At 35.5% G+C, this 23,790-nt stretch overlaps 2 protein-coding genes across 2 annotated transcripts; one reads left to right on the forward strand and one right to left on the reverse strand.

The window, feature by feature from the left end:
* Positions 1-841: 841 nt before the first annotated feature.
* LOC108989724 lies at positions 842-8,694 on the forward strand. Its single transcript, XM_018963448.1, has 13 exons — positions 842-1,380; positions 1,453-1,530; positions 1,735-1,892; positions 2,155-2,230; positions 3,974-4,041; positions 4,252-4,510; positions 4,707-4,841; positions 4,964-5,070; positions 5,301-5,351; positions 5,447-5,530; positions 6,887-7,050; positions 7,553-7,703; positions 8,009-8,694. Exons 1-12 carry the CDS (start codon positions 1,089-1,091, stop codon positions 7,698-7,700), a joined length of 1,620 nt encoding a protein of 539 aa, XP_018818993.1. The 5' UTR covers positions 842-1,088; the 3' UTR covers positions 7,701-7,703; positions 8,009-8,694.
* Positions 8,695-9,912: 1,218 nt separating this feature from the next.
* On the reverse strand, positions 9,913-17,994 carry LOC108989715 (very-long-chain aldehyde decarbonylase CER1-like). Its single transcript, XM_018963439.2, has 10 exons — positions 17,870-17,994; positions 16,893-17,116; positions 14,055-14,287; positions 13,660-13,879; positions 12,595-12,973; positions 11,936-12,043; positions 11,392-11,592; positions 10,937-11,038; positions 10,390-10,566; positions 9,913-10,266 (listed from the first exon to the last, which is right to left on the reverse strand). Exons 1-10 carry the CDS (start codon positions 17,990-17,992, stop codon positions 10,096-10,098), a joined length of 1,938 nt encoding a protein of 645 aa, XP_018818984.1. The 5' UTR covers positions 17,993-17,994; the 3' UTR covers positions 9,913-10,095.
* Between the last annotated feature and the right edge of the window lie 5,796 nt (positions 17,995-23,790).

Below are 23,790 nucleotides of genomic sequence, written 5' to 3' on the forward strand. Positions count from 1 at the left end.
TCCATAAATTTATGAGAATGACTATACATCAGCCTGTAGCCGTAGTACACCTCACATGATTTTTTTTTTAACTCAGTACATTAAGTGTGCTACGGCTACATGCTGATGTAAATAATTTTTCTAAATTTATTGCCCTACATTTGTAATTACTTGACAACATATATATATATATATATATATATATATTTCAAAAGAATAAAAACAATTTACAACAATAAACTTACACGCGACCAATATATAATTGTCCCAAGACTCCCAACAATAATCACGAAGGAAATAAATAAATTTTATTTGAGTAATACAATGAAAAACTATACTAATCATTTTTACGCTGCATATTATAGATAATTTTTTTATTTTTTTTTCTTATCAAATATATAGTGTATGAATGATGAGTAGAATAATAAAATAAAAAATTTTGAAAAGTAAAAAAAAAATTTAGAGTTTTACTATTTATCATCCCGACATACCACACTTATTTTTATTTTTAAAAAAAATTAAAATATTTGTTAGTTTTATTCTTTTGAATTAATTGAATTATTCTATTCATTTAGTCATATATTATATATTTTGTAAAAGAAAAAAAAGAAAAAAAATTATATATAGTGTGATATAAAGATAATATGTATAATTTTTAATAATTTTAAGATATATAAATTTCGAAATAAGATCCATATTTTAAAAAGATATTTTTTCTCTATGTGATCTGAACTTTTCTCAAAAAAGGAATATTAATGCTTGAACATCTTAAAAATTAATAAATTAATATTTTATTTTATCTATTGTTTTGAAATTTATTTATTTATTTTGAAGGAGAGCTTACCAAATCGAAATGATTGGATCTCACCTAAAGGCCCCTCGAGCGTTGGAATGTGCCCGTGATTCCGAGACGAGGCTGAAGAAGAAAGACAAAGAAGAAGGACGAAGTCGACGAGTATTGCCGCAAAGCATTTTCCTCTGTGATCTAGATCAGATCCTCCGTCGTCATGGTTCCCGATCGTCTTTCTGCTTAGTTAATTTCATTTCCATGCTCTGTTTCAAAAACCACCACAAGTGAATTATCAAAACATACGAAAGAAAAGGAGGCAATGTCGTCGCGTAGGTTTTCCTTCTTCGGGAGCGGCGGGGGTTCCAACGCGGCCGACGCTTCCTCCAATTCCGAAATCCAGCCCACTCTGAAGCTCCAAGCCGACAAAGAAGTGTACAGGCCCGGCGATCCCATTATCGTCTCCGTCCAGATCTCCAACCCCCATGCCACCGACGATCTCTCCATCTCCCTCTTGCTCGAGCGCCTTAGTTTTGAGATCAAAGGCGTCCAGAAGCTCGACTCACAGTGGTTCGCCACTCAGAAGCCTTTGCCTGGATCCAAGCAAAGAAGAGGTTCGCAATCGCAAATTGCTTGATATTTTATTTATTTATTAGAATTTAAGCTCAAGAAGTGATCGTATTTAGGTGAATATGTATTTATGGACTGCACGGTACCGGCAATGGTTTCGAATCAAATCGTATCCTCTGGGGCCACTAAATCATGTAAGCTCGTTTTTAGTTTATGTTACCTTTTTCTTTTATTTGATTGTGTAATACAATAGGGCGTTTTGTGGAGTCTCGAATAGCTTATTCGGATTTTTTTTTCATTCTCGTCTCTTTAATCAATTAATTGGCGTCTACAGTTTCCCATTTTATCGTATTGACACGGGCCAATTGATCTTGTGAAACATTCAATGCTATTTGCAGATGTGGTGCGAACTGTATTGCCAACCATTATACCACCTTCATACAAGGGTGCCACCGTTCGCTACTTTTACTACGTCAAAAGTACATTTTCTGGACAGTGGCTGATACTGGAAAATGGCCACTCTAATAGAGAATCAGTAAAAGATCGTACCGAACTGGTTGGTTTCATTCAACTTTGTTTAGTGATTGCTGCAATGCCTCTATTGATTTGGCTTAATTAATTTATTTTGGCATTAGATCATTGCATTGTCACAGGGTATATGATATCTGCTGTCTGTTGAAAATACAATTTATTACATGGTGCCAAGTTGCTAAGTTCAAGAAGCTGATTTTTTTTTTTCTTTTTCGGTGTCTCTTTCAATATATTGATTTAGTATAAGCTGCTGGATTTAAAATTTTTGGATATTTTAATCAATACAGGAAGCTCGTATTCCATTGCAAGTATGGGCTACTCAAAAAACTAGTGGCTTGCTCATGGAAGAAGGTCAAAGCGATGGTGAGTTATATTTCAAGTTCCATTTACTGCAAAGTATAAATTGGAGTCCTATTGTTCAAATACAGGCTCGAGAATTATTATTTGTTTTGATAAGTAAACAAATTTTATTGATCAAAGAATAGGCAGAGCCATATACAAAATTCTAAACAGTAAAAACAAAGGCATGCCCTAAGCTACGTAGGTGCATTATAGACAAGAAAATCATGTAGGTCCATGCCATCGAAGTCAACAGGAATGGCCCAAGTATAAAGTGTTCTAAAGAATAAATCTTTCAACTCCTCTTGCGATCTCTCCTTGTCTTCAAATGTCCTGTCATTACGTTCCTGCCATAAACACCACATAATGCATATAGGGATCCTCTGCTAGACAACTTTAATCTGTTGCAGGCTTCTTAGATTTGTCTAGCTGGCCAACATTGCCACCAGTGTCTACAGCATAACCCAAGACAAGTCTAATCTACTAAACACCTCATTCCATAATATTTGAGCTGTCTCACAATGTAGTAGGAGATGGTTTACAGACTCTCCCCCTTCTCTACATATGCAATATCAATCTACAATGATTACCCTTTATTTCCTCAAGTTGTCGGTTGTGAAAATCTTTCCCAACGAGGCTGTCTACACAAAAAAAGTTGCTTTGGGAGGCGCCTTATGTCTCCAAAGCCTTCTCCACAGAAATTGAGTTTTGGGTTCTTGTGTGAGAGCCTTATAAAAAGAGCAAACTGAGAATACCCCTTTACCATTGGGTATCCACCACATTAAGTCTTCCTGCTGAAAGCTCGGTTTTATGGAGTACAAAAGGCTAGAAAAATCTGCAAAGCTACTCATTTTTTAGTCTTGTGCCAGCCTACTAAAGATGATGTTCCAACGGATTTGCCCCCCATATATCTCCATGACTTCCGCCATTGATACATCTTTAGCACTAGCAATATTGAACAGTGAAGGGAATATCTCTTGTAGAGTACTATTACCGCACCAAGTATCTCTCCTGAATTTAATCCTAGAGCCCTCACCCAAATGAAGTCTAGTGTGTCGAATCAAGACCTCCCATCCCTTTCGAATGTGTTTCCACAAACCCATTCCATACACCCCCCCCTTTACTTCTTTAGTGCACCATCCCCCCCCATAAACCTCCATATTTGCTCTCAATCACCAATTTCCACATGGCTTTTGGTTCCTAATGATATCTCCACAGCCACTTGCCAAGTAACGCTCGATTAAAGATCCTCATATTTCTAATGCCCAAACCACCATTAGAAATGGGGCGGCATACCTTCTCTCACTTGACTAGGTGAAACTTGAACTCATCCACTCCACTCCACAAGAAATCACGTTGGAGTTTCTCAATTCGAACCACCACACTTGCAGGTATAGAGAACAAGGATAAAAAATAAGTTGGTAGGTTAGGTAAAGTACTTTTAATCAACGTAATCCTACCACCTTTAGACGAATACATCATTTTCCATCCCGCCAATCTCCGCTCGACTTTCTCAACCACTGTGTCCCATAGGGCTTCGAGAATTATTAAGTCAAGCTCTAGAATCTCCTTGAAGGAAAATTTTGAATAGTAGTGTTTGGAATATTCCATGTAGTTTACGAATTTTTAGAATTCACATTACATTTAAATCACATTGACGTACTAGTGTTGATTATTATGTAAAAATTGGTGTACTCAAATCTTATTAAGCCAAAAAGTTTTAAAATGACTACCTGAGAAGTATTCTTGTATTGTCAATATTTTCAGGGATTGTTCCTTCTACAACCATCCAAACAGATATATTCTGGAAAGAAATGAATGGAGACTCTGATTGGGTAGGCTGTTAATGGTACTTTTTTACTCGTTTTGCATAAAGTCATCATACATCCTGTTCTTTCAAGAAATGTTTTCCATTTAAGAGCTTTGGAATACTGAAAAAAAAAAAAAAAAAAAAAAAAAAAAAGAGAGTTTTGGAATAGTAAATTAGCCAGAAAATTAACCCATTAGTTTAGATTTTAATATAAAGTAGAATTACTTCCTTATAGGTCAGAGCTAACGATATATATGATGGCATTGAGGAAGGCTATGAAAGCTCGAGGGATGAGATCTCATCTGTTTCCTCCTACAATCCCATGAAAGAACATGTGCAGAGAACCTTTGGAAGTGCACTATCCTTGCAATCATCTTCTGCAAGGTCTTTAACTAAGGATGTTCCATATCTTGAAGGAGAGCGTACAAGCTTATCTTTAAATGTTCCACTTCCTCGGTTGTCAGTGGCTGAGGTTTTACATGATTCAAGTACTGGTGAGTCAGCCCTCTTAGTAACTCTCTTTGTGTGCAAACCCTATATATGTTTGGCAGTTCATAATTGCGATAATGGATGATTTCAGTTCCCAACTGCAGTATAATAAACCTGTGATAATTTATGATGTCATTAAAATATTATATGTTGTTAGTCAGAATAGCAGCTTTTCTGAATGACACTTAGTTTTGCAAACAGATGTTTTGTCACCGCAGAAGCTGGCTGCCATTGTCTCCCCAAGCCATCAGCGGAAGCTTCTAAAGCCCCTTTCTGCAGATGATGAAACAACACTATCCTCCTCACCGAGATCAGAAACTGTTGAACCTTTAGCATGTAAATTACCGCACTTTCTTCTGCTTCAAATATATTCACACACTTTTCATATATTTTGGATCAATTGAATTCCATGTGTTATAAGTCCCAGTAAACTAATTTGATGCAAACATTTTCCGCAGCAGAAGGCTTTATTCGAGGAAGGTCTTACAATATCAGGCTAGATGATGAAGTTCTTCTTAGATTTTCTCCAAAAAACTCTGACTCAACTTATTACTTCAGTGACATGGTAATTTCAGTTTGAGAATGCTAAGGACCTCTGTGAAGGTCTTTTCTCTGCACAGTGAGTGTGCCATGCATCTCTGTGGGTCCCACTGCATGAATCTGCAGAGTGGGGCCCATCAGTCCAGTCCTCTTTCAGTTTTATACAAATGTCTTATGCCTCTCTCTCTCTCTCTCTCTCTCTCTCTCATTTTTTTGGTTATTTTTCCAATTTTCTACAACCTGTTTTGGTAACAGATCGGGGGAACTCTTACTTTCTTTCACGAAGGAGCTAGGAGATGTCTTGAGGTAATGGCGATTTCATAGACAGTAGAACAATCAACTACGACAAATACCGATTTGCTTAATGTTATTGATGGTTCATAAAAGGATTTTTATTCTAGGTTTCGATAACATTAGAGACTTCAGAGACTATAGGTCGGCAATTTGTCCATCCTTCTCGGAGGAATTCTCCCACGATTACAAAGGTATTATTTATTTCTTATTAGTTTTTAAAATTGAAGATATTGATTGTATGAATGGATCAGGTGTTGTGCCTTTGTTAAAGGCATAGATTAGACTTGATTACTTCTTTGTCCAAGTCAGTATGGGCTGTATGAATTGTGTTTGCTATATCCATTTGCATATGAAGATGAAGATTGGTATATAGTCTTGTGTTGCAGATAGATGGAGTGTTTGTCAGATATTCAAATTTCATTATTATCTCATTCTTGGAAATCTACTCTATTTGCGGCTGCTAGCAAAGAACAGAGCCTTCACGAATCTCTCGGCTTGGCTTGGAAATTTCATTTTTTGATGAAGTGATCTGAGTTCAAGCTTAGATATATAGCTTGTCCAGTCTTTTTTCATCTTGCGTTGATCTATCATTTTATCTTTGGATTGCCACTCTTTTGTCTTCCCTTTTTGCTTTTTGGGAGAAAATTCTAGATTTCATCATGCAGGGATTCTAGTTTTGCCTTCTATCTTGTTTTCTTCCACCTATCTTTTGTTTGTGTGAGATTTGTGGCGGGTATTTGCCACTCTTCTTTTAATATTTTGTTTTTCATGGATATTTTTGCTCAGATTAGGGTTCTAAATCAAGTTTCTATCTCTAAATCTCGAGTCCATCAAAATTGTATACCTAAAACTTCAGTGAGATGTGTAAGTTTCGAGAATATATGTAAGGTGTTGTGTTTCAGCTTATGCTCAAGTTTCTGATGAAATATGCTGAGCTGAGCTTCCAACGAGACAAGCTTTAGTTTGGCGAATCTATGGCTGACCTGAGTCTGAAAACACTTAGCTAAGCTCAATTCAAGCTCAAGTCGAGTCTGGACATTTTCTAAATGTGTAGGGCTGGCTGAGTGTGAACAACTTATTTAGCTCGGCTTGATTTGACAGCAGGTTTAATTCTATTATACTCAGCAAAACCTTATGTTTGATGCAACCCATTTTTTCTCTCTCTCCCTTTTACACAACACTTTATTTTGATGATCTTGATACTTGTGTGCTTGCCATTTAAATCTTTTTGTTGGCACACAAATTACAGAATAGTTACCTTTTCTTTGTTTCTTTTTCTTCTTCTTCTTCTTTTTTCCCTTGCTAGTGTTCTTTCCATTCAATCATGTCTGTCATTCATCAGTTTATGTTGTAACCATACTTCTTACATTGACATTAAAATGCCCAGATGCATAAAGCTACTAATTTAAAATGCTTACTGGAATAACTGAAAGAGTTTAATGAATTTGGGCTAGACAAAAGTTGTTTATGTTGCAAACTTATCTCAATACTGGTAGGTGACTTAATGATTTTGTTTGGTGTCATGTTTGTTGGAACAATATTTCCAGGTTCAAAGTGATCATTATGAGGTTGTTGCGGATTTGGTGCAAACAAGCTTTCTTTTCTCCATTCCCATGGATGGGCCCATGTCCTTTTCAACTCCCCATGTATCTGTGCAATGGTCACTTCGGTTTGAATTTTTTACCACTCCGAAGAATGTGGATTGGACCAGGTACGCCCTTAAATAGCATTGTTCCCATCTTCCTTTCTTTCAATCCAGATGATTAGAGTGGTGTGAAGATTCCCATGTTATAATAGATTGTTACTATCTTGCTTTCTTTCAATCTAGATATGAAGTACATGATGCACAAAGATTATATGATGTGGCAGTGCTGCAGTACCTATAAAAAGAGACTATATGATATGGAAGTGTGAAAGATTATTGTAGTTTTCTTTGTAAAATAGTTATTTAAATGATGAAACAATAATAGATTATAGAAAAAAAATTCTTGTATATATTTGATTTTCTCGTGGGTGTGAGTTGAGGTGACAAGTTTGATATCAATTTATTGGAAATTAAAGGTTTTCACAATTAATGCTAGCCTTTTGGTGTTCTTTGTCAATTTGAAGTGTGCTTTACTGCAAGAGATTTTAATTGTACCTGACTATGCTATTTCAACAATTGAGAATTCTCATCACCTGTCCTAAAACACTTTGAATGCCCTGGACTTCAGATATGAGCACCCGCTTCTGATAGAGGGAAGAGACAAAAGTGAGTGGGTTCTTCCAATTACTGTTCACGCGCCTCCCCCTGGGAATTCTGCTGCTCACACTCGCAATGAGAAGTCTCTCTCATTGGAACCCCTATGGGTACATAATTGAAAGGTAAGTTAACTCCTTTATTAATTTGAAGTTGCTTTATTAACAAATGAATTTGTTAACATCATTATAGATAGAGAGCTACTTGTTTTTTTCAGAGAATTACAAAACCTACTATTTGAGTTTTGTAGCAAATGACTTTTTAAAAAACCCTCTCATCATCTCAAGAACTATTGTTCTGATTTTGCTTCTGTTCTGCAAATATTTAGAACAATGGTAAGAACTCAGTCTCATGAAATGATGAGAACCTAAAGTTTAGTTTTTCTTTTCTTTTTAATAGTTTTGATAGATAAGGTTTCTTCATGACACAGGCAGACCTAACTGGCTGAAATACAAATCTTATAGCCAGATTAGCAACTGTGAGGCTCAACAGCTATTTCATTTCTTCAGAGACGCTTCCAATCAAACACATGATTGACAAGCTGAAGCACTTCAAAGGATGATGAGAGTAATCACAGTGCTACACTTGCATTTTTGGTTGGCTTCAAATGCAGTTCATTGTCGGAATGCATCAGTAATGCATGCATGTTGTGCCTTAGTAGTGATTTTACATTCTTATTGTTTCCATTTAGAACCACATTCAGGTGAATAGTTTCATCTCTATAGAAAGTGCCTTGAGGTGTCTCATCTAATGAAAGATCTCCGGTTATTGCTACCAGCCTACTGCTTATATGTCCACTAAGCCTCAAGCCTGTCAAACCATTCATCTTCCTCCCCCTTCTCTTTATTTCCTGTCTCTGGCACTTAAACTTCTTTACTCAGAACAGGTACATTTTCTTGGTGTTCATGTCTTCGGTGCTAAAAGACATATCTTTCCTTTCAAGCAATGAGGGACATGCAAACAATCGATGATCGACACTAACTATATAGTAACTGGGAACAGCTTCTTTCAAATATTATTCATTTGATTGTTTCCGTTTTTGTGCTATCTTTTAATTTTATATGGAGTGAGACTTTGCTGTATATACTATTATTCATGACAGCATTTTTTTCTTTATTTCCCTTTCTGATGAGAAAAGCGTTTAAGCACAGTCAATTATTATTCTTTGGGCATATCCATTATCTGTTTATTGATATGGTTAAAATGGGGGGAAAAAACAGCTCCAAAAGAGTCTTCAAAGCAGTCCTCTCGCTTTATTGCTGCCATTGAGTGTAGAAGAGTGGCAGCTTTTAACAGATGCAACCAATAGCAACACAATCCAGAAAATCATGCGATAATGTCGTCTGGAGCTCTTGGCAACAGTTTGTCTTTGAGGAACTTATGAAAACCAAAAAGAGAGCTGATCTTGAATTTTTAATGCACATGTTGTTGATATCATTCAAAATGCTTTACATGCTATGCTATTTTCCTCTACTCAGATCATATATTTACTCAACACAGTGAATGAGAATTAGTGTTTAGAACTTTAGACCCTAAACATTACCTTGAGAGAGGTGAATGGGTTTCTAACACAATCACGATTATGGATACCTAATTTTGTCAACACAAATCTAATGGTGAATGCACATTAAAGAGGAGATTTGCCTTTCATTAAGTAGAGGGATTGAATGGCTGCAGACGAGGGCTTGTTCTACAGAGAACAGGTGAGAAAAGGAAACGGATGGGCCACGTGTGCCCTTGTCTGCCTCTAGCCCCAAGCCAAAGAATAAATACATGTTTAATGGGTGTGCCCCTCCCTACTTCTCCACAGTCCACTGCACACCTTAATGATGATGAGGTTTCGGGAGAGGAGATTCCAACCATACCATTTTATCTTTAATGACATTGTTGGACATGAAGCCAGCTGATGACACCCATTTGTCTACTTTCATTAAGCTTTAGTACATCTCAAAAGCCAACCACAGCAGCAGAGTCCATCAAGTTGGAATTGGATGGCTTTTCAATTTGCTCTGATCTCTTTGCAACGGCAAATCCATGAATTTTAGAGGGTAGTTCACCGGAGGCAATTCAAACCCTAATGTCAAATGACCGGAGTTGGGCTCATTATGATCAGTTGGTGGAAGATGTGAAGCCAGCGATGAATTCATTCCAATTTTCAAGTCATGGCAAAAACAAGACGTGACTTGGAGCAAGAGTCGAAAAACATGTGCTTCTCATATGCCATCAAGACGCAGCTTGTTAGATTTATAGATTAGAAGAAAACTATATCGTTCTTCTAATCATACACATGATACATAATTAAAGTATGTAATAATTGGAAAGTAGTTTATTTATTTATTTATAAGAGTACAGTATCCCACTAGTACCATCGTCAAGACAACAAAAACACATGATTTGCGTGACCGCACATATTCAGTGTTCATTCTCCCACACTCTTCCCTTTAAATATATAATTTTAGTTTCTACATATGGAGATATATATATATATATATATTAAGTAATTAGTCTCAAGCATGATCAAGCCGCCGCCGGCGTGGTCAAAGGTTGGAACCCATGTCGGAGACTTGCTTGCCAAACCTTGTCGATGTCAAACATGGTGTTCCCACACTCGTGCACATTCCACCCTTCCAAGGCATGCAATATCCCAGCAATACGCCATGCACTCATCACTCTTCTTGGCAGCCAATTCTGCAACATAATCAAAGTTCCAGAAAAAAAGGGGTAAGAACTGAAAGATAATTTTGGTGATATGTTATATCTTGCATGCTTAGATACAAAGATCAACAACAACGTCAGCTGCTAATTGCCAACCTCACAAGAGTGCATGTTGCTAATTAAAGATGTGGGAACGATCATTGCTGGTGTGGCCTGGTAGGAGCAATCTTTTCTCAGTTTCTTTGGTGGGAACTGAGAAAAAGGTATGAATAATGTTCCTTTTGGTGCCTTGTGTTGTTCCTCTGCTGTCCAACTATCTCCCACTAACCATATCTGCAAGATTTCGTTATGTCAAAATGCATATATGTTTGGTATTGTACAAGGACCCCTATGCATGTGTGTGTGTGTGTGTGTGTGATCAACAATCAAAATGGTGAATTTTAGCTTCAAAGTGGCGAGCCTTTGGACCAATCTGACAGCCTCGGCAGGGACGGATATCCTGGCATTCCAAGACCAATTCCGGAGGTCCAAGAGTTGCGAAATCATGCTTTTCAGGCATCACCACAAGCATAGAACTTAGAAGGATACTCGACTATGGTATTCTGATCATGTTTTGCGGGTTATTTATAGTATATCTTAAATTCTTTTTGATCAATACAACCTCTTACTTAAAAAAAAAACACATGCTAGCTGCAAATTCTACCTTCTGATCAGTGAAACTTGTTGAAATGACCAAATTGCTTTTTGACTTGGTGGTAAGTCTTAATCGAAGCTTCTCGTACTCATCATTGTATAATATTGCCACCTGATCACGATATATATGAGTGTGAAAGTGTTAGAATACAAACTGAAAAATCGAAAATCACTTCAAGCATATATATATATATATATATATATATATATATATAGCTAGTACATTGTTTGAAAGTGATAAATGCTGGTCTGTCAAAAAATTGCCATCATTGAATTTCAAGACAATGATTCATGAGATTGAAAGAAATTCATTTGAAAATGATAAACTTAATTTTATTAAATTTTTTTATAACATGACTTGGTAGGGTTTCAAGATCTTTGATCTTCTCTTTTGAGCTTATAAACGTTATAAAAACAATTAAAAAAGAAAATCCAAGGCCTTCCCATGGAGGATTCACTTGGTACCTGAATTCCACTTTCACACAGAGCATCTGCAATGGCACAAGCAACCTTACTAAGCTTGCCCCTAAGCAGCACTTGAGTTGTTCCTTTTGGAATGCTATTTAGCACCAAAGCCACTACCAAGCTACTTCCATCCACCAGCCTTATCTTCAGCTGAGGATACCTTTGGATGTAAAGCTCTCCATTTCTATTCATTTCCTCCCCCTACAAATTTCCACAAGTTTAGTATGTTTGTACTGATCTTTTTGGGTTCTTTCTAATATAATAGAATCTTGTGAGGATAAAATATTAAAAGAAGAGTGAGTACATTAACTATTAAGGCCCTGTTTATGGTTTCATCTCATCTCATCATTACAACTTTCTTAAATTCTCATACAAAATATAATAAACAATTCAATTTTTTCAAAACCAAAAACAATAATATCAGAAATATTCAAAGATCGGATTTCGCTCATACCAGCAGTATAATTGCAGGTTTAGGGAAGATCAGGAAGGACACAAAAACAAATGAAAATATAACATATTTGAAGATTGGATTTGTACTTGCCTGATTCAGAAGTCCTAGACTCAGCACCTTCACTCCTTTCACTTCAGCATCTAGTATGGTTTCTTCAATCAAGGTATTGAGGGCTTCTCTTTGCCATTGTACCATGTACTGCAGATTAGAGATGTATAAAAGAATCTGAATCAAATAGTTTAATATAAACAACAAAAAATAACCATTAGCAATGCTACTTTTGTTCCTAAAACTTCTCCGATCGTACTGATTTGATGTGATATATTTTAAAGAGTAGTGCTAGTCTGCCGTCCAGCAATCATTGCTGGGCATGCCGCCTAACACAAATTTATCTTTTTATTTTTTCTTTCTTTTTATTTTCATATTTTTTTAACATATTTAAATATTTTTAAAAAATAAAAAAATACACCAATACACTAAAATCATTTTCTTAATCATTAAATAAAATATATATATATATATATATGAGTAGTCAAAGTGAATGTATAAATTCAGGTGGCATACTAGTATTTCTCAATTTTAAATGATTCTATAAATTAATCTGGGACATATCACTGATGTGGTTGGAGATGATAAAATTCAAAATAGAAAACAACATTTTTCAAAAGATATTGTAAATTACAATGATCATGCGAAATGGGAAATGTTTTTTTTTTTTTTTTTTGAGAGAACAGAACTAATTTTAGTACCTGAATGGTATATCTTGGCACCAACCAAGACTGCAACTTGAGGGCTTTGAAGGTGATCCTCTCAAGAACAAAAGCATGGCCGTAGATCCCACTTATAATGACAGACCAAAATAAGGTGACAGGCCACAGCAGCCGCAAGTACCATTTGGAGGAGTAGGGCCAAGAGGCCAAGGAGGCAAATCCTAGCCGTAGATGATAAATGGATTCGGGTGTCGTGAGATGGGTTAAATGTACGACATCAGGTGACTCTTCAGGCCTTTTGAGTGAAGCCTCGTATAGGGTATCTGTGGACTTGTCCATGGTCCCATACACGTAATCGTAGAGAGGCATGAAAAGTGAGTAATTGGTGCGGAACTGGGTGTGATGTAGTGAATGAAACCTGTTTGAGAGTCAACACAAACATCATCATATATATAAAGTTTTGCTACCGTGAAAACATCAATTCTTCTAAAAATTTAAACCGATAGAGAATTGATAGATTTTATAATTGTATTATATTCTTAACACTCTCTTTTATGTATGAGTCTACGTTGAATATTTAATTAAATAATATAAAGTATAGAGTAATATTTTGAATACCGTATCAGTAACCGCTTCGGTCGAAGCATTGAAACGAGAAATTTTAATACCGGTACTGTTTCAAATACTGTTTTAGAATACTATATATATGAATAAATTACATATAAATTATAAATAATTTGGTATGAATTGGGAGGTCAAAAAATAAAAAGAAAAAAATAAAGGCCGAAATATCGGCCGTTATAAGCCGAAATATAGGTAGGTATGGGCTGAATCGGCCAAAATTCTAACTGGTATGAACAATAGGCTTCCCTGTACCGGCTACACCACATAAACGATATATTTCGACCATACTGGAAAATTCAAAACATTGGTGCAGAGCCAAGATAATTTGAACTCAAAATCTCTACTCTGATACTATACAAAATTACTAATTATCTCAAAATTTAAACCGATAATATGATGTAAATTTTATTATTTATCTTGTATTTTTATCAGCTACTTACAAGTTTGTGGGTAGCAATTAAGAGGTTCAAAGGGACTTACGACGGGGTGTAAATGAGGTACTTGAGTGGGGGAAAGATGGAGAAGAGCCACTTAGGAATGAGCTCAAAGTTGCAGTGACCCAGGTTGTTCATGAAATCGATGAACGTGATATAACCAGCAAAGGATGCAATAGAGGCAGTTCCGGTGAGCACTGTTGTCAGCAATGGTATTGTAAACAGCATGAAATATACGATGTGTTCGGCAAAGGGATGAACCACAGCTGCGCGCCATACATGCATTACATATGCACACATACATATCAGTAAATCAAAGACAGGAATTAGTAGCTGTACTGTAAAACATATAATCTGCATGAAAGAAACCCTAATATTGAACGTTTTATATAAATATATATATATATATTCATATACTCTTGATCATGAAATAAATCTTACAGGTAATGGGTTCAGTGACAATGGAGGAATGGTGGTGAGAATGGTAGCGAGAGTAAAGGAAATGGTGGTGCAATGCTCTGTGAAACCAGTAATAGAGAAACTCCACTGGACCAGCATGGAGCAAAGCTGTGATAATCACACCATTTGATTTCCATAAGGGTAGGTTATGACTCTGAGGAAGTGCCATGTACCCTATGTAAAATATGGCTCCATTGAACAAGATTTGGTCATCCCTGTAGTGTAACAGCCAAACAAAAAAGAATAAGGGAAAAAATCCTTGTTAATTCTCCATCAATGAGAGTTTATTGTTTTTTTTTTTTTCCTTGCAATAAACAAGTTTCTATATATTCAAACAACAACACAAGTAATACAAGATGCAGAGAAAGAGTAATAAAATGAGTAATGCTATATACAAATTTTAAATAGACAGGTCTCGTATAAATCTTTTATAAAAATAAGATCTCACTAATAAAAAATAATTTATTTTATACTTTTTTAAGGTGTGATCTACTTTTTTTTATAAGGATTTGCATGTGGTCTATCTATTTTTTAGAATTTGTACAAATTATTTTTCTAATAAAATTTAATAATTTAAAAAACAACTGACAATAATTAATTAAGCACCAATGGCACGCATGCGCCTAGCTAGTGGCAGGAGCAAAATTTGGGGTTCTACTTCCTATCTTGAAGCCAAGGCTCTGTGCCCTTCAAAATTTGAGAAAGCCTACACTGCCGCCTCCCTATTACCGCTCACGTGTGCCGTTTGGGTAAAAAAAAAATTATTTAATAATTAAAGAAGTAATTTTAAATATATTGATATATTTTTTTATTTTTTAAAATTATTTAAATATATTAAAAAAAAATAAAAAAATTTAAAGATTGTTGTGCGGTCAAACCGAGCGGGCTACAGCAGACTACCCAACTCTAAAAAATTAACCTTACATAACCAAGCCAAAAACTGCACCAGAGCCCCTGTTTGTTGGGGGTGTGAAACACAATATACATTGTTTTAAAAATAAGTACCTAGGATGTGATGGTGAATGCCATAAAAGACTTGGCACATCTTGATTTAGCAAGTGTATTTTTATGTATTTTTTTATATAAATTTTTTAATATTTTTAAATATTTAAAAAAAATCATAATATTATTAAAAAATATTTTCTTAATTACGAAGTAAAATAAAAAATTATAAAAAAATATTTTTATGATTTTTTATTTTACTTCATGATTAAGAAAGTATTTTTTAATGATTTATTTTTTTACTTTCTGATTAAGAAAGTATTTTCTTAATGATGTTCTAAATTTATTTTATTTATTTTAAATATTCAAAAATATTAAAAAATCTATATAAAAAATAACTTAAAAAAAGTATATGTAAAACAATATTACACCCCAGCAGGATCTCCCAACGGGGGCTATAGCATGACTCGAAAGGAGAAATGCTTTGGGTCCCGAATGGCAATTTTTAATTTTTAATTATTTTACTTAGTTATTAAGAAAATATTTTTTAATGATATTGTGAATTTTTTATTTTTTTAAAAAAATTTTATAATGATTAAGAAAATATATATAAAAAAAAAAAAGACAAAAAAAAAAAAAACTATTCAAAACCCAAATTCGGGACCTTTTCGGTAGCTGTAGGCTGTAGCGCTACCCTGAAAGATACATTCACAGACCGTATTGAATGAGGGGTAACATAATGTTGTTGAACAATCTTAAGTGAAGAGCAACTGACAGCTCTGTAAATGGCATATTAAAGGTACTTGCCCACCCAAGGACCACAAAGAAATAAAAAGCCTCTTGTTAAAGAGACGGGTCTTTATTACTATTCATCTAAATTTCGATACGAGAATTCGTGTATATTTAGATTGGAATCTAAGTTTCAAAATCGGGTTGAAATCCAGGTTTTAAAATCGGGCTGAAATTCGGATCGGGTTAGCCAGAGTCAAATCTGAGACGTAACCCAGATTGAAATCGATTTTAAAAATTCAGATTCAGGATTTCACACGGATTTTTTTTTTTAATCAAAACTTACATGTTATAAATATTTTTTCATGAAAAAAATATTGATGCAGCATTCAAATTCTATTTATTTAATTTTTTAAATTAAAACCTATATGTTCCTTGACCACTAATAAAGAGCCACGTGGAGAAGAGAGTAAAAAAAAATTATAAAATAGATGATTCATTAGATATAATATACGTTTTTCTTTTGAGTTTCTAACCTTCTATCTATTTAGTTAGTTGCTAGAAAGGAATAAAAAAAAAAAAAAAAACAAAACCACCGGGTACTGAGTTGTAAACCCGGGTTTTGGGTTTAAAACCCAGTATCTAGACTAGGTATACCTGAGGTTTTTATACGCTGGTACCGGCTCAAATATTTATTTCGGACCGGACCCAAAAAAAAATTCCAACCGGATGAACAGGTCTACAGTTCCCTTTGTGAATAGGTTTTTGCAAGCAGAAAAAACTTTATCAGTAATTTATGTATACAAAAGGCCTGCATCTACGAGGACACATGCAGTTGAATTCCAGCTACACAGCACCATTTTCTTGAAAGTACAGCTCATGAAAGTGACCAGGCCGATCTCAATCTCTACAACGCAATCTGCTAATTAAAGTATAGCAGACACGGTACTGAAAGTAAAGGGTGGTTCGCCCACATCCATGAAACCGAGCAACCAAAGAACATGATCGAGCCACACACGCACGTAAAACATAATACAATTAACACGATATAATCACTATCATAGAAACGGAGTAAATAAGATTTTGTTTACACAGATGGGAGAGAGAAGAGAGAAGAGAGAGAGAGAGAGAGAGGTTTTGTTTACTGACCAAGTGGTTTCTCTGTCAACCTGCTCAAATTCGATACCTTTGTCAACAATCCTGTTATTGCCTTTAGCTGTTCGGTAACGAGAGAGAGAAATCCAAATCTGATTGTGAAGCATCCTCGCCAAAAGGAATGGGAATATGAGGAAGTAGCCCAGATCTCTCTCACTTTCTCCCTTTGCAATGAATGAGTAAGTGCCATGAATCGCCCATGGAGCCAAAATCACGTACTTCACATCATCACAACGCCAAAAAGAAAGTTAACAGATTTGTATATGTACCATTCATGCATACATGCACAAGTTAAAAAGGGAAAATTCTTTCCTACCCCACATAATCAACGTTACTCCTTTTACATTATTATCTCAAATCTTGCATGTAGATCACCAGTTCTACGTACTTGAGAACATGAAATTAATAAATTCAGTCATTTATTCTATTTTCTCACAAAAACAACCAGCTAAAAGTAGTACTGTCACTTATATAGTCCTATAATTTAAGTCCTTATATAGTTGCCCTTTATGATCTCATTCATGACCCATATATATATATATATATATATATATATATATATATATCACCTCTTTTTCAATATCCCTGTGAATAGTCAAATTTTAACAACAAGAGAATAAAATATTGCATCTAATTGTATAATTATAAGAAAAACGATATATACTCGGAATTTTTTCTAATCATTTGATACGTACCACGCGATGATCCGAAGATAATAAAACTAGCTATAATAGACAACTGAAAAACTAATACTAATGAACCAAATGACACAGTAATTAGAATGATGTTTCATGACACATGAGGAGTATTATTTCCGGCGTCGACTTTCGTCATCGTCGGAAAAAGTCAATATTAATATTCTTGTAGTGAGAGCAGCATATATAACAGAATAATTAGTACTTCATGCATGCACAAGGTCCAAATTAAGAAGGTACGTAATTAACTGTTCATATATATGCATGATTTCATACCTTAAAGTTCCCAAGAGGCTTCCATGGCCAGTCAGTGAGGATCCCAGGTTTGGAAGCCATACGTTTTTTTCTGAGTTTCCTAAATATGTCAGCACACAAAGTTCTGTAGTACTGTTTTTGCATGCAAATATGGACTCGGAGGGGCCAATATATAAAGCTGTATAATTAATGATCTGTCCCGTTGCGTTGGAGACTCGGCCATGAATGCGGCGGTGTATCCCCCAACCCCCATCGCCAAAATGTACATTTTCCTAAATACGACATGTCATTGTTGCTATTGCCTACTTCTCCACGTCATCACGGACTTCTAACCAATTAGTTAATTAATTAATGCATCAACGTGACTCCATTAATTACATGCATGTCTCTTTCTCGACGTTTATCATTTAAGATATCTCTCTCTCTCTCAATAAGATTTTAATGTAAGAATAGGCCAAAATCCAAATATACATATCATATACAAGAGCAACGCTAAGGAAATTTATATATAAATATAATTTTTTCTTCCTAATCAAGCACGCAGAGTATTAATAAAAGATAAAATGAGTGCATATATAATGTTTTAACGTGGATCATTTTCACTATCGATATACAAAATACATATGGGTAGAATATGATCTAGAGGTATGCATGAGGTATGTAATTGCATGCTATACGCGGTACATATATAAGACCATTTTTCCTGTTCAATAATGTCATGTACTACACTTTTTATCAAAACCATATTGATATGTTAGTTAAGTCTACGATAAGATCCTGCAAAGATAAGTTTATAAACCGACATATATTGATATCTTGCTTTTGAATGTATGTACAAAAATATTTATACATGAAGATTGAAATTCTTGAATTGTCTTACATTTATACTCGCATATAATTTTTCTAATTTATAAACTAATTTTCCATTTATGAACATAGGAAAGAGTTGCGATGTCACCATGCCTCTAAATAGTTATGAAAACAGTAGGATCAAGCCACTTCTAGATCTTTTTGCTATCTTGGATGTATGGTTCTGTTTAAAGGAGCTAGTAAAATGTATAAATTTTACTTCTTCAAGAATTTGGGACCATGCTTATGAACCTTATACCATGTTGTCTATCAAGTATGTGAAACTCTTTCTGATATATTCCCTCTGTATTTTCCCCTTGCAACCATCCCAACTGGCCAATAAATCTCGCTCATTTCAGATGTTATCAACAACCAAAAAATCAGTTGCATACATACAACATCAATAATCCAAAAAACTCACAAAATACAAATCAAGCAAACATCAAATCGCAAATCCATAAACGTATAAACACACAATATGAGAAATGTTAGAAATGAAGAGATGAAACGAAAAGAGAAAAATAAAAACACTTTTCTTTAATTTCTTACCCTTGTAAGACGACAAATGATGGGTCTCGACAGCTACAATACCAGCAGAGGACTGAAGCCGTGCGGAAATGGTGAAGTTGGAAAAGCCGTACGGAAATGGTGAACCCAAAGGGGAACTTTTGTTACGCGGTGCCGGAGTAATGGAGCCACACAGTTCCGGAGTGATGGAGCCACATAGGGCGGGCAAAGGGTGAAGCCGGCGAAAGGAAACGAGCTGGGGGAGTGGAGGAGAGAACGTGGGGAAGGATTTCTAAAGAAGTCAAGAAGAACGCGAGGGTGGGGGGGAATTGAAATGAACCTTCTGGATCAAAACGCACGTTTCCATTTAAAAAAAAAAAAAAAACCACGTAGGCTGGAGTGCGGAGATTGAGTAAACAGTGAATAGTTGTATAGCAAAACTCTACTCTATATATTGAGAGAATACATACTGAAGAGTTTATCTCCAAAGGTTTTGCAACAAAAATTGATGCATCATGCCAACTAAGAGCATTCCCATTGGATTTCCCATCTGGGATCTATCCCTATAATTTGGGTATAAATTTAGGGTTTTGGAGAAAAAGCCCTCCCCATTGGATTTCCCATTTTGTGGTTTAAGTTTACGGGATCTACAGTCATTCCTCGTATATGGGGAACGACTGTAGATCCCCATCACATTCTAGAGGCCTTCCGTCCCGCGTTTTCTTCTCTCTCGGCGTTGACCCCTCCCTCGAAACACCAACGATTGCAGCCCCTCTCCATCAGCAAATTTTGTAAGTTTTTATTTCTGTTTTTTAAAAATTTGGTGACTTTGATTTCGCAGCCCCTCTCTCTTATTTTTGAAAAAATTTTCTCACTTCATACCTCTCTCCTTCTCTGTTTCTCTTTTCCTCTTTTTCTTCCTCTCGAAGCCATGATCAAGGTAAGTATGCAATGGAGAGCCTACAATTTGGTGCTCTGCGTCGATGATCTCTTCGTTGTTTGGCTGCTGAGAATGTTTCTTTGCTTTTCGATTGATTCAAATTTTTTTTTTTTTTGCCACTCTCATTTAATCATTCTCATTTTGGGTTTTGTTTGAGGAAACTGGTTCTTATTTTGACCTTGCGTTGCCATTGATTTGTCTATATTTTAGTTGGTTGTTTTGAGTGTTTGGCTGTCGAGAAAATGATGATGTTTTGTAGATGTTTTTTCTTTCACTTCCTATAAGATGTGACTTCCGGACTTATGTGGCTGTAAAATTTGTTTTGTGCTGCAGTTGAAGCTGATATTTCCAATTTTGCTATTATTTTTCTCACCGCTGTGTGGTTGCTGCGAAAATCCAGTTAGATTTATTGAATTAAAATTGTGTTTTATGTTGTGCTTGTGCGGGATCGTTTTGATTTTGATCTCATTTTCCTTCATGGACTGTTTGCTTACTATGGAAATCTCCAGTTGCAGAAAGAAGAAGAAACTAAATAGCTGATGTATTTTTTTTCTCTTTTGCTTTATGATGATTTCATTTTTCCTTCGTGTATTGGTTTATGATGCTTTATATCATACAATATATGCCTCTTGGTTTGCTTGAAACTTAAAATATGTACCCTTTTTGTGTACCATATGCTTGGCTGCTGTGAAAATTAGGAGAAAAAAAAAAGGAAATTTGGGTCTTGACATTGTATGTGCTTTTGAATGCGTTAAAAGTGAGAATCCTTCATCATTAAATGAAATACTTAATTATGCTCAGGTTTATGGAATATGGGAACTATTGTTTTATTTTTCTCAGTTTTGGAATTATCTCTTTTTTAATGTGTGATTCAACTTGTGGTTTATCTTCTTTCAACATGTACTATGTGATTATTTGTGGTGTTTGATTTCATGAGAGGGGAACTATTGAAAGTAATTGAACGATGTTGGCCAATTTGTTAAGCAATGGGTTTTTGGTATTTGTAACTTTATGCAGTACTGCTTTTGTATAACATTGCTATAGAGGCAGCAACACTATCTCAAAAACTTCTAGCAGATAATGTAGTTTTCATTTTATCCTTGCAGTGCAAATCAGGCTTCAAAGTGTTTTGAGCTTTACTACTTATATATGGTAGCAAGCTGTAAGGAGTGGCAGTGAGGTACTTTATTCTAAAAACCATATCTTGGTTGTAATTTATTCAAAAGGGCATAGGTATGTTATTAAGCTGTGATGATAGTATTATAGTGCAGGTTAATTCACAAGTGTTAATCTGGTCTCATCGATATAGCAGGCCAATTCTCACTCGTATTGCCATATTGCAGTTTGTGGTACTTTCAGAAAAAGCAATGGACGTTCGGGTGGGGTTTTGCAGCTATTCGATGTGAATGGCTCGTTGCTTACGCATGCTGTCAATATTTCCACCATTTTGAGTCCCATTTATTTCTTCTTCTTTTTTCCAGAATTTTATGGGGAATGCTCTTATTTAGCATTATTGTGATTTGCATGTTATTTGGTTGTTGTTTTGTGTGAATATGTGAATTGGTCAATTCTGTGCAGTTGCTTTTTGCTGTGTCATTGTTTTGTGATATAAAAATAATGTGTAAATTAAACCCCATCGACTATGATGATGTCAAAGTGTGGTGGAGATACAAGAAATTTATGGTCATTTCCTCAATGGCTTGGTAACCTGGACGACCAACAAATAGTGGCAACCGGTTGTTTAGCCATGAGAGGGTAGCCAGATTTCGTAGATGTCACCATTCGGTTCCTGAGCCAGCGATGGAAAAACCCCAAACTTCATAGTTACGTGTCTAACATTTCAATGCATTTTTAGATATGGATTCACAAGACTCTAGCCATATATACTTCACCAACCTCTTAAGTCAAGATCCTCAAGTAGACCCCACTTACGATGAGCAATGTGGAAACTCTCCTATGACTGTTGATAACTCTCCACCCCTACCCCATAATGATTCTATCAGAGTTAGGAAATCAGTCAGGGGTGCGAACTTCACCCCCAACGAAGACAAGTTACTTGTCTCCGCATGGCTTAATTATAACCTTAATGCCGTCCAGAGAACAGACCAAAAACACTCCCAATTTTGAAATTTTTTTTTGAATACTTCAAGCAATTTAAAGAAACCACAAATGGCCGGACAATAAAGTTTTTAATACATCAGTGGTCAATTATTCAAAAGGCGACAAACAAATCTTGTGCAAAACTAACCCTGGTTGAAGGGTTGAATCAAAGTGGTATGACCGAGCAAGACAAGGTAAATATCCATACTCTTACTTGAGTTACGAATAATTAGTTTTTTTTTTTTTCACATTGGTTTAACATGTCATTATTTTGTTTACATGCTAGTATGACAATGCCAAGGTTATGTACCAATCGCTAGAGAAATGTTCCTTCCAATTCGAGTATTGTTGGCACCTATTGAAAGACCAACTTAGATGGATTTGGCGTTCCACAAAGGAGGATCCAAAGCGAAGGAAGACGATGTCCCCGTTCCCGAACCCGACTCGATATTCGGGCACTGAGACGGTAGATTCAGTTTTTGATCTTGGGCCGGATAATGTGATGGATAATGACGTGATCGAATTAGACCAACCAATGGGAAGGAAAGCTAAGAAAGGAAAACGAAAGGCCAAAGGCATGGCAGGAGAGCAGATTTTTGTGCTCAGCAGACTGAAGTATACGCTTTTGGAGGAGTCACGTGCTTAGGAGAAAGAGTTTTATTGCCTTAAGGCTGGGAAGATGGAATATGACAAGGAAAAAGAGGTAAATAAAATCGGTGAAGAGGATAAAAGACTGAGGTTGGAGACTGAGAAGATGGAAATTCACAAGTAAAAAGAGATAAATAAAATTCGGCAAGAGGACGAAAGACTGAGATGTATGACAATATTATTGATACTAAGACGGTTTAATTTTTATTTAGATTGTCTAAATTTAAATATTAAACAAAAAAATTGGCCATTACAATTTCAGAAACTATTACAGATGCACACTCAAATATAACCACTACTAATATGAAAGAAATACGAAACTATCGTAATTAACTCAAATATTATCACTACTAAAATGGCGAAAAAAACAAATAAAAGATTATGCGACATGTCTACTGTTGGGAAAATAATAACCATTGATGTTCAATTAGATCTGCTTGGAGCTGATGATGTGTCGAGCTGTCTCTAAAATGATGATGACGTTAGATGAAGTCCGTAAGCTCAATTGTATGATTGCGCGACAGTTCCGGAACTTCATCATCAAGTTGATCATACTCAATGTCATGACCCTCACTATCATCACGCTCGTCTTCAATTATTATATTATGTAGAATAACATATGCTTTCATTATATTTCTTAGTTCCTTGACTTTGAACATTCGGGAAGGTCCACGAATGATTGCAAATCGTTGTTGAAGTACTCCGAATGCACGCTCGATATCTTTTCTTGCAGATTCCTGTGCTTTCACAAAAATTTTCCTCTTATTCCCTTGTGGTGATAGAGTCGTCTTCACAAAAATTCACCACTTGGGATAAATATCATCCTCAAGGTAATACCCCATAATGTAGTCATTGTTATTGATTGTGTAATTGATTGGTGGAGCACACCCTTGGGCAA

The sequence above is a fragment of the Juglans regia genome, chromosome 5 (assembly GCF_001411555.2).
Source record: "Juglans regia cultivar Chandler chromosome 5, Walnut 2.0, whole genome shotgun sequence".
Classification (NCBI taxonomy): Eukaryota; Viridiplantae; Streptophyta; class Magnoliopsida; order Fagales; family Juglandaceae; genus Juglans; species Juglans regia.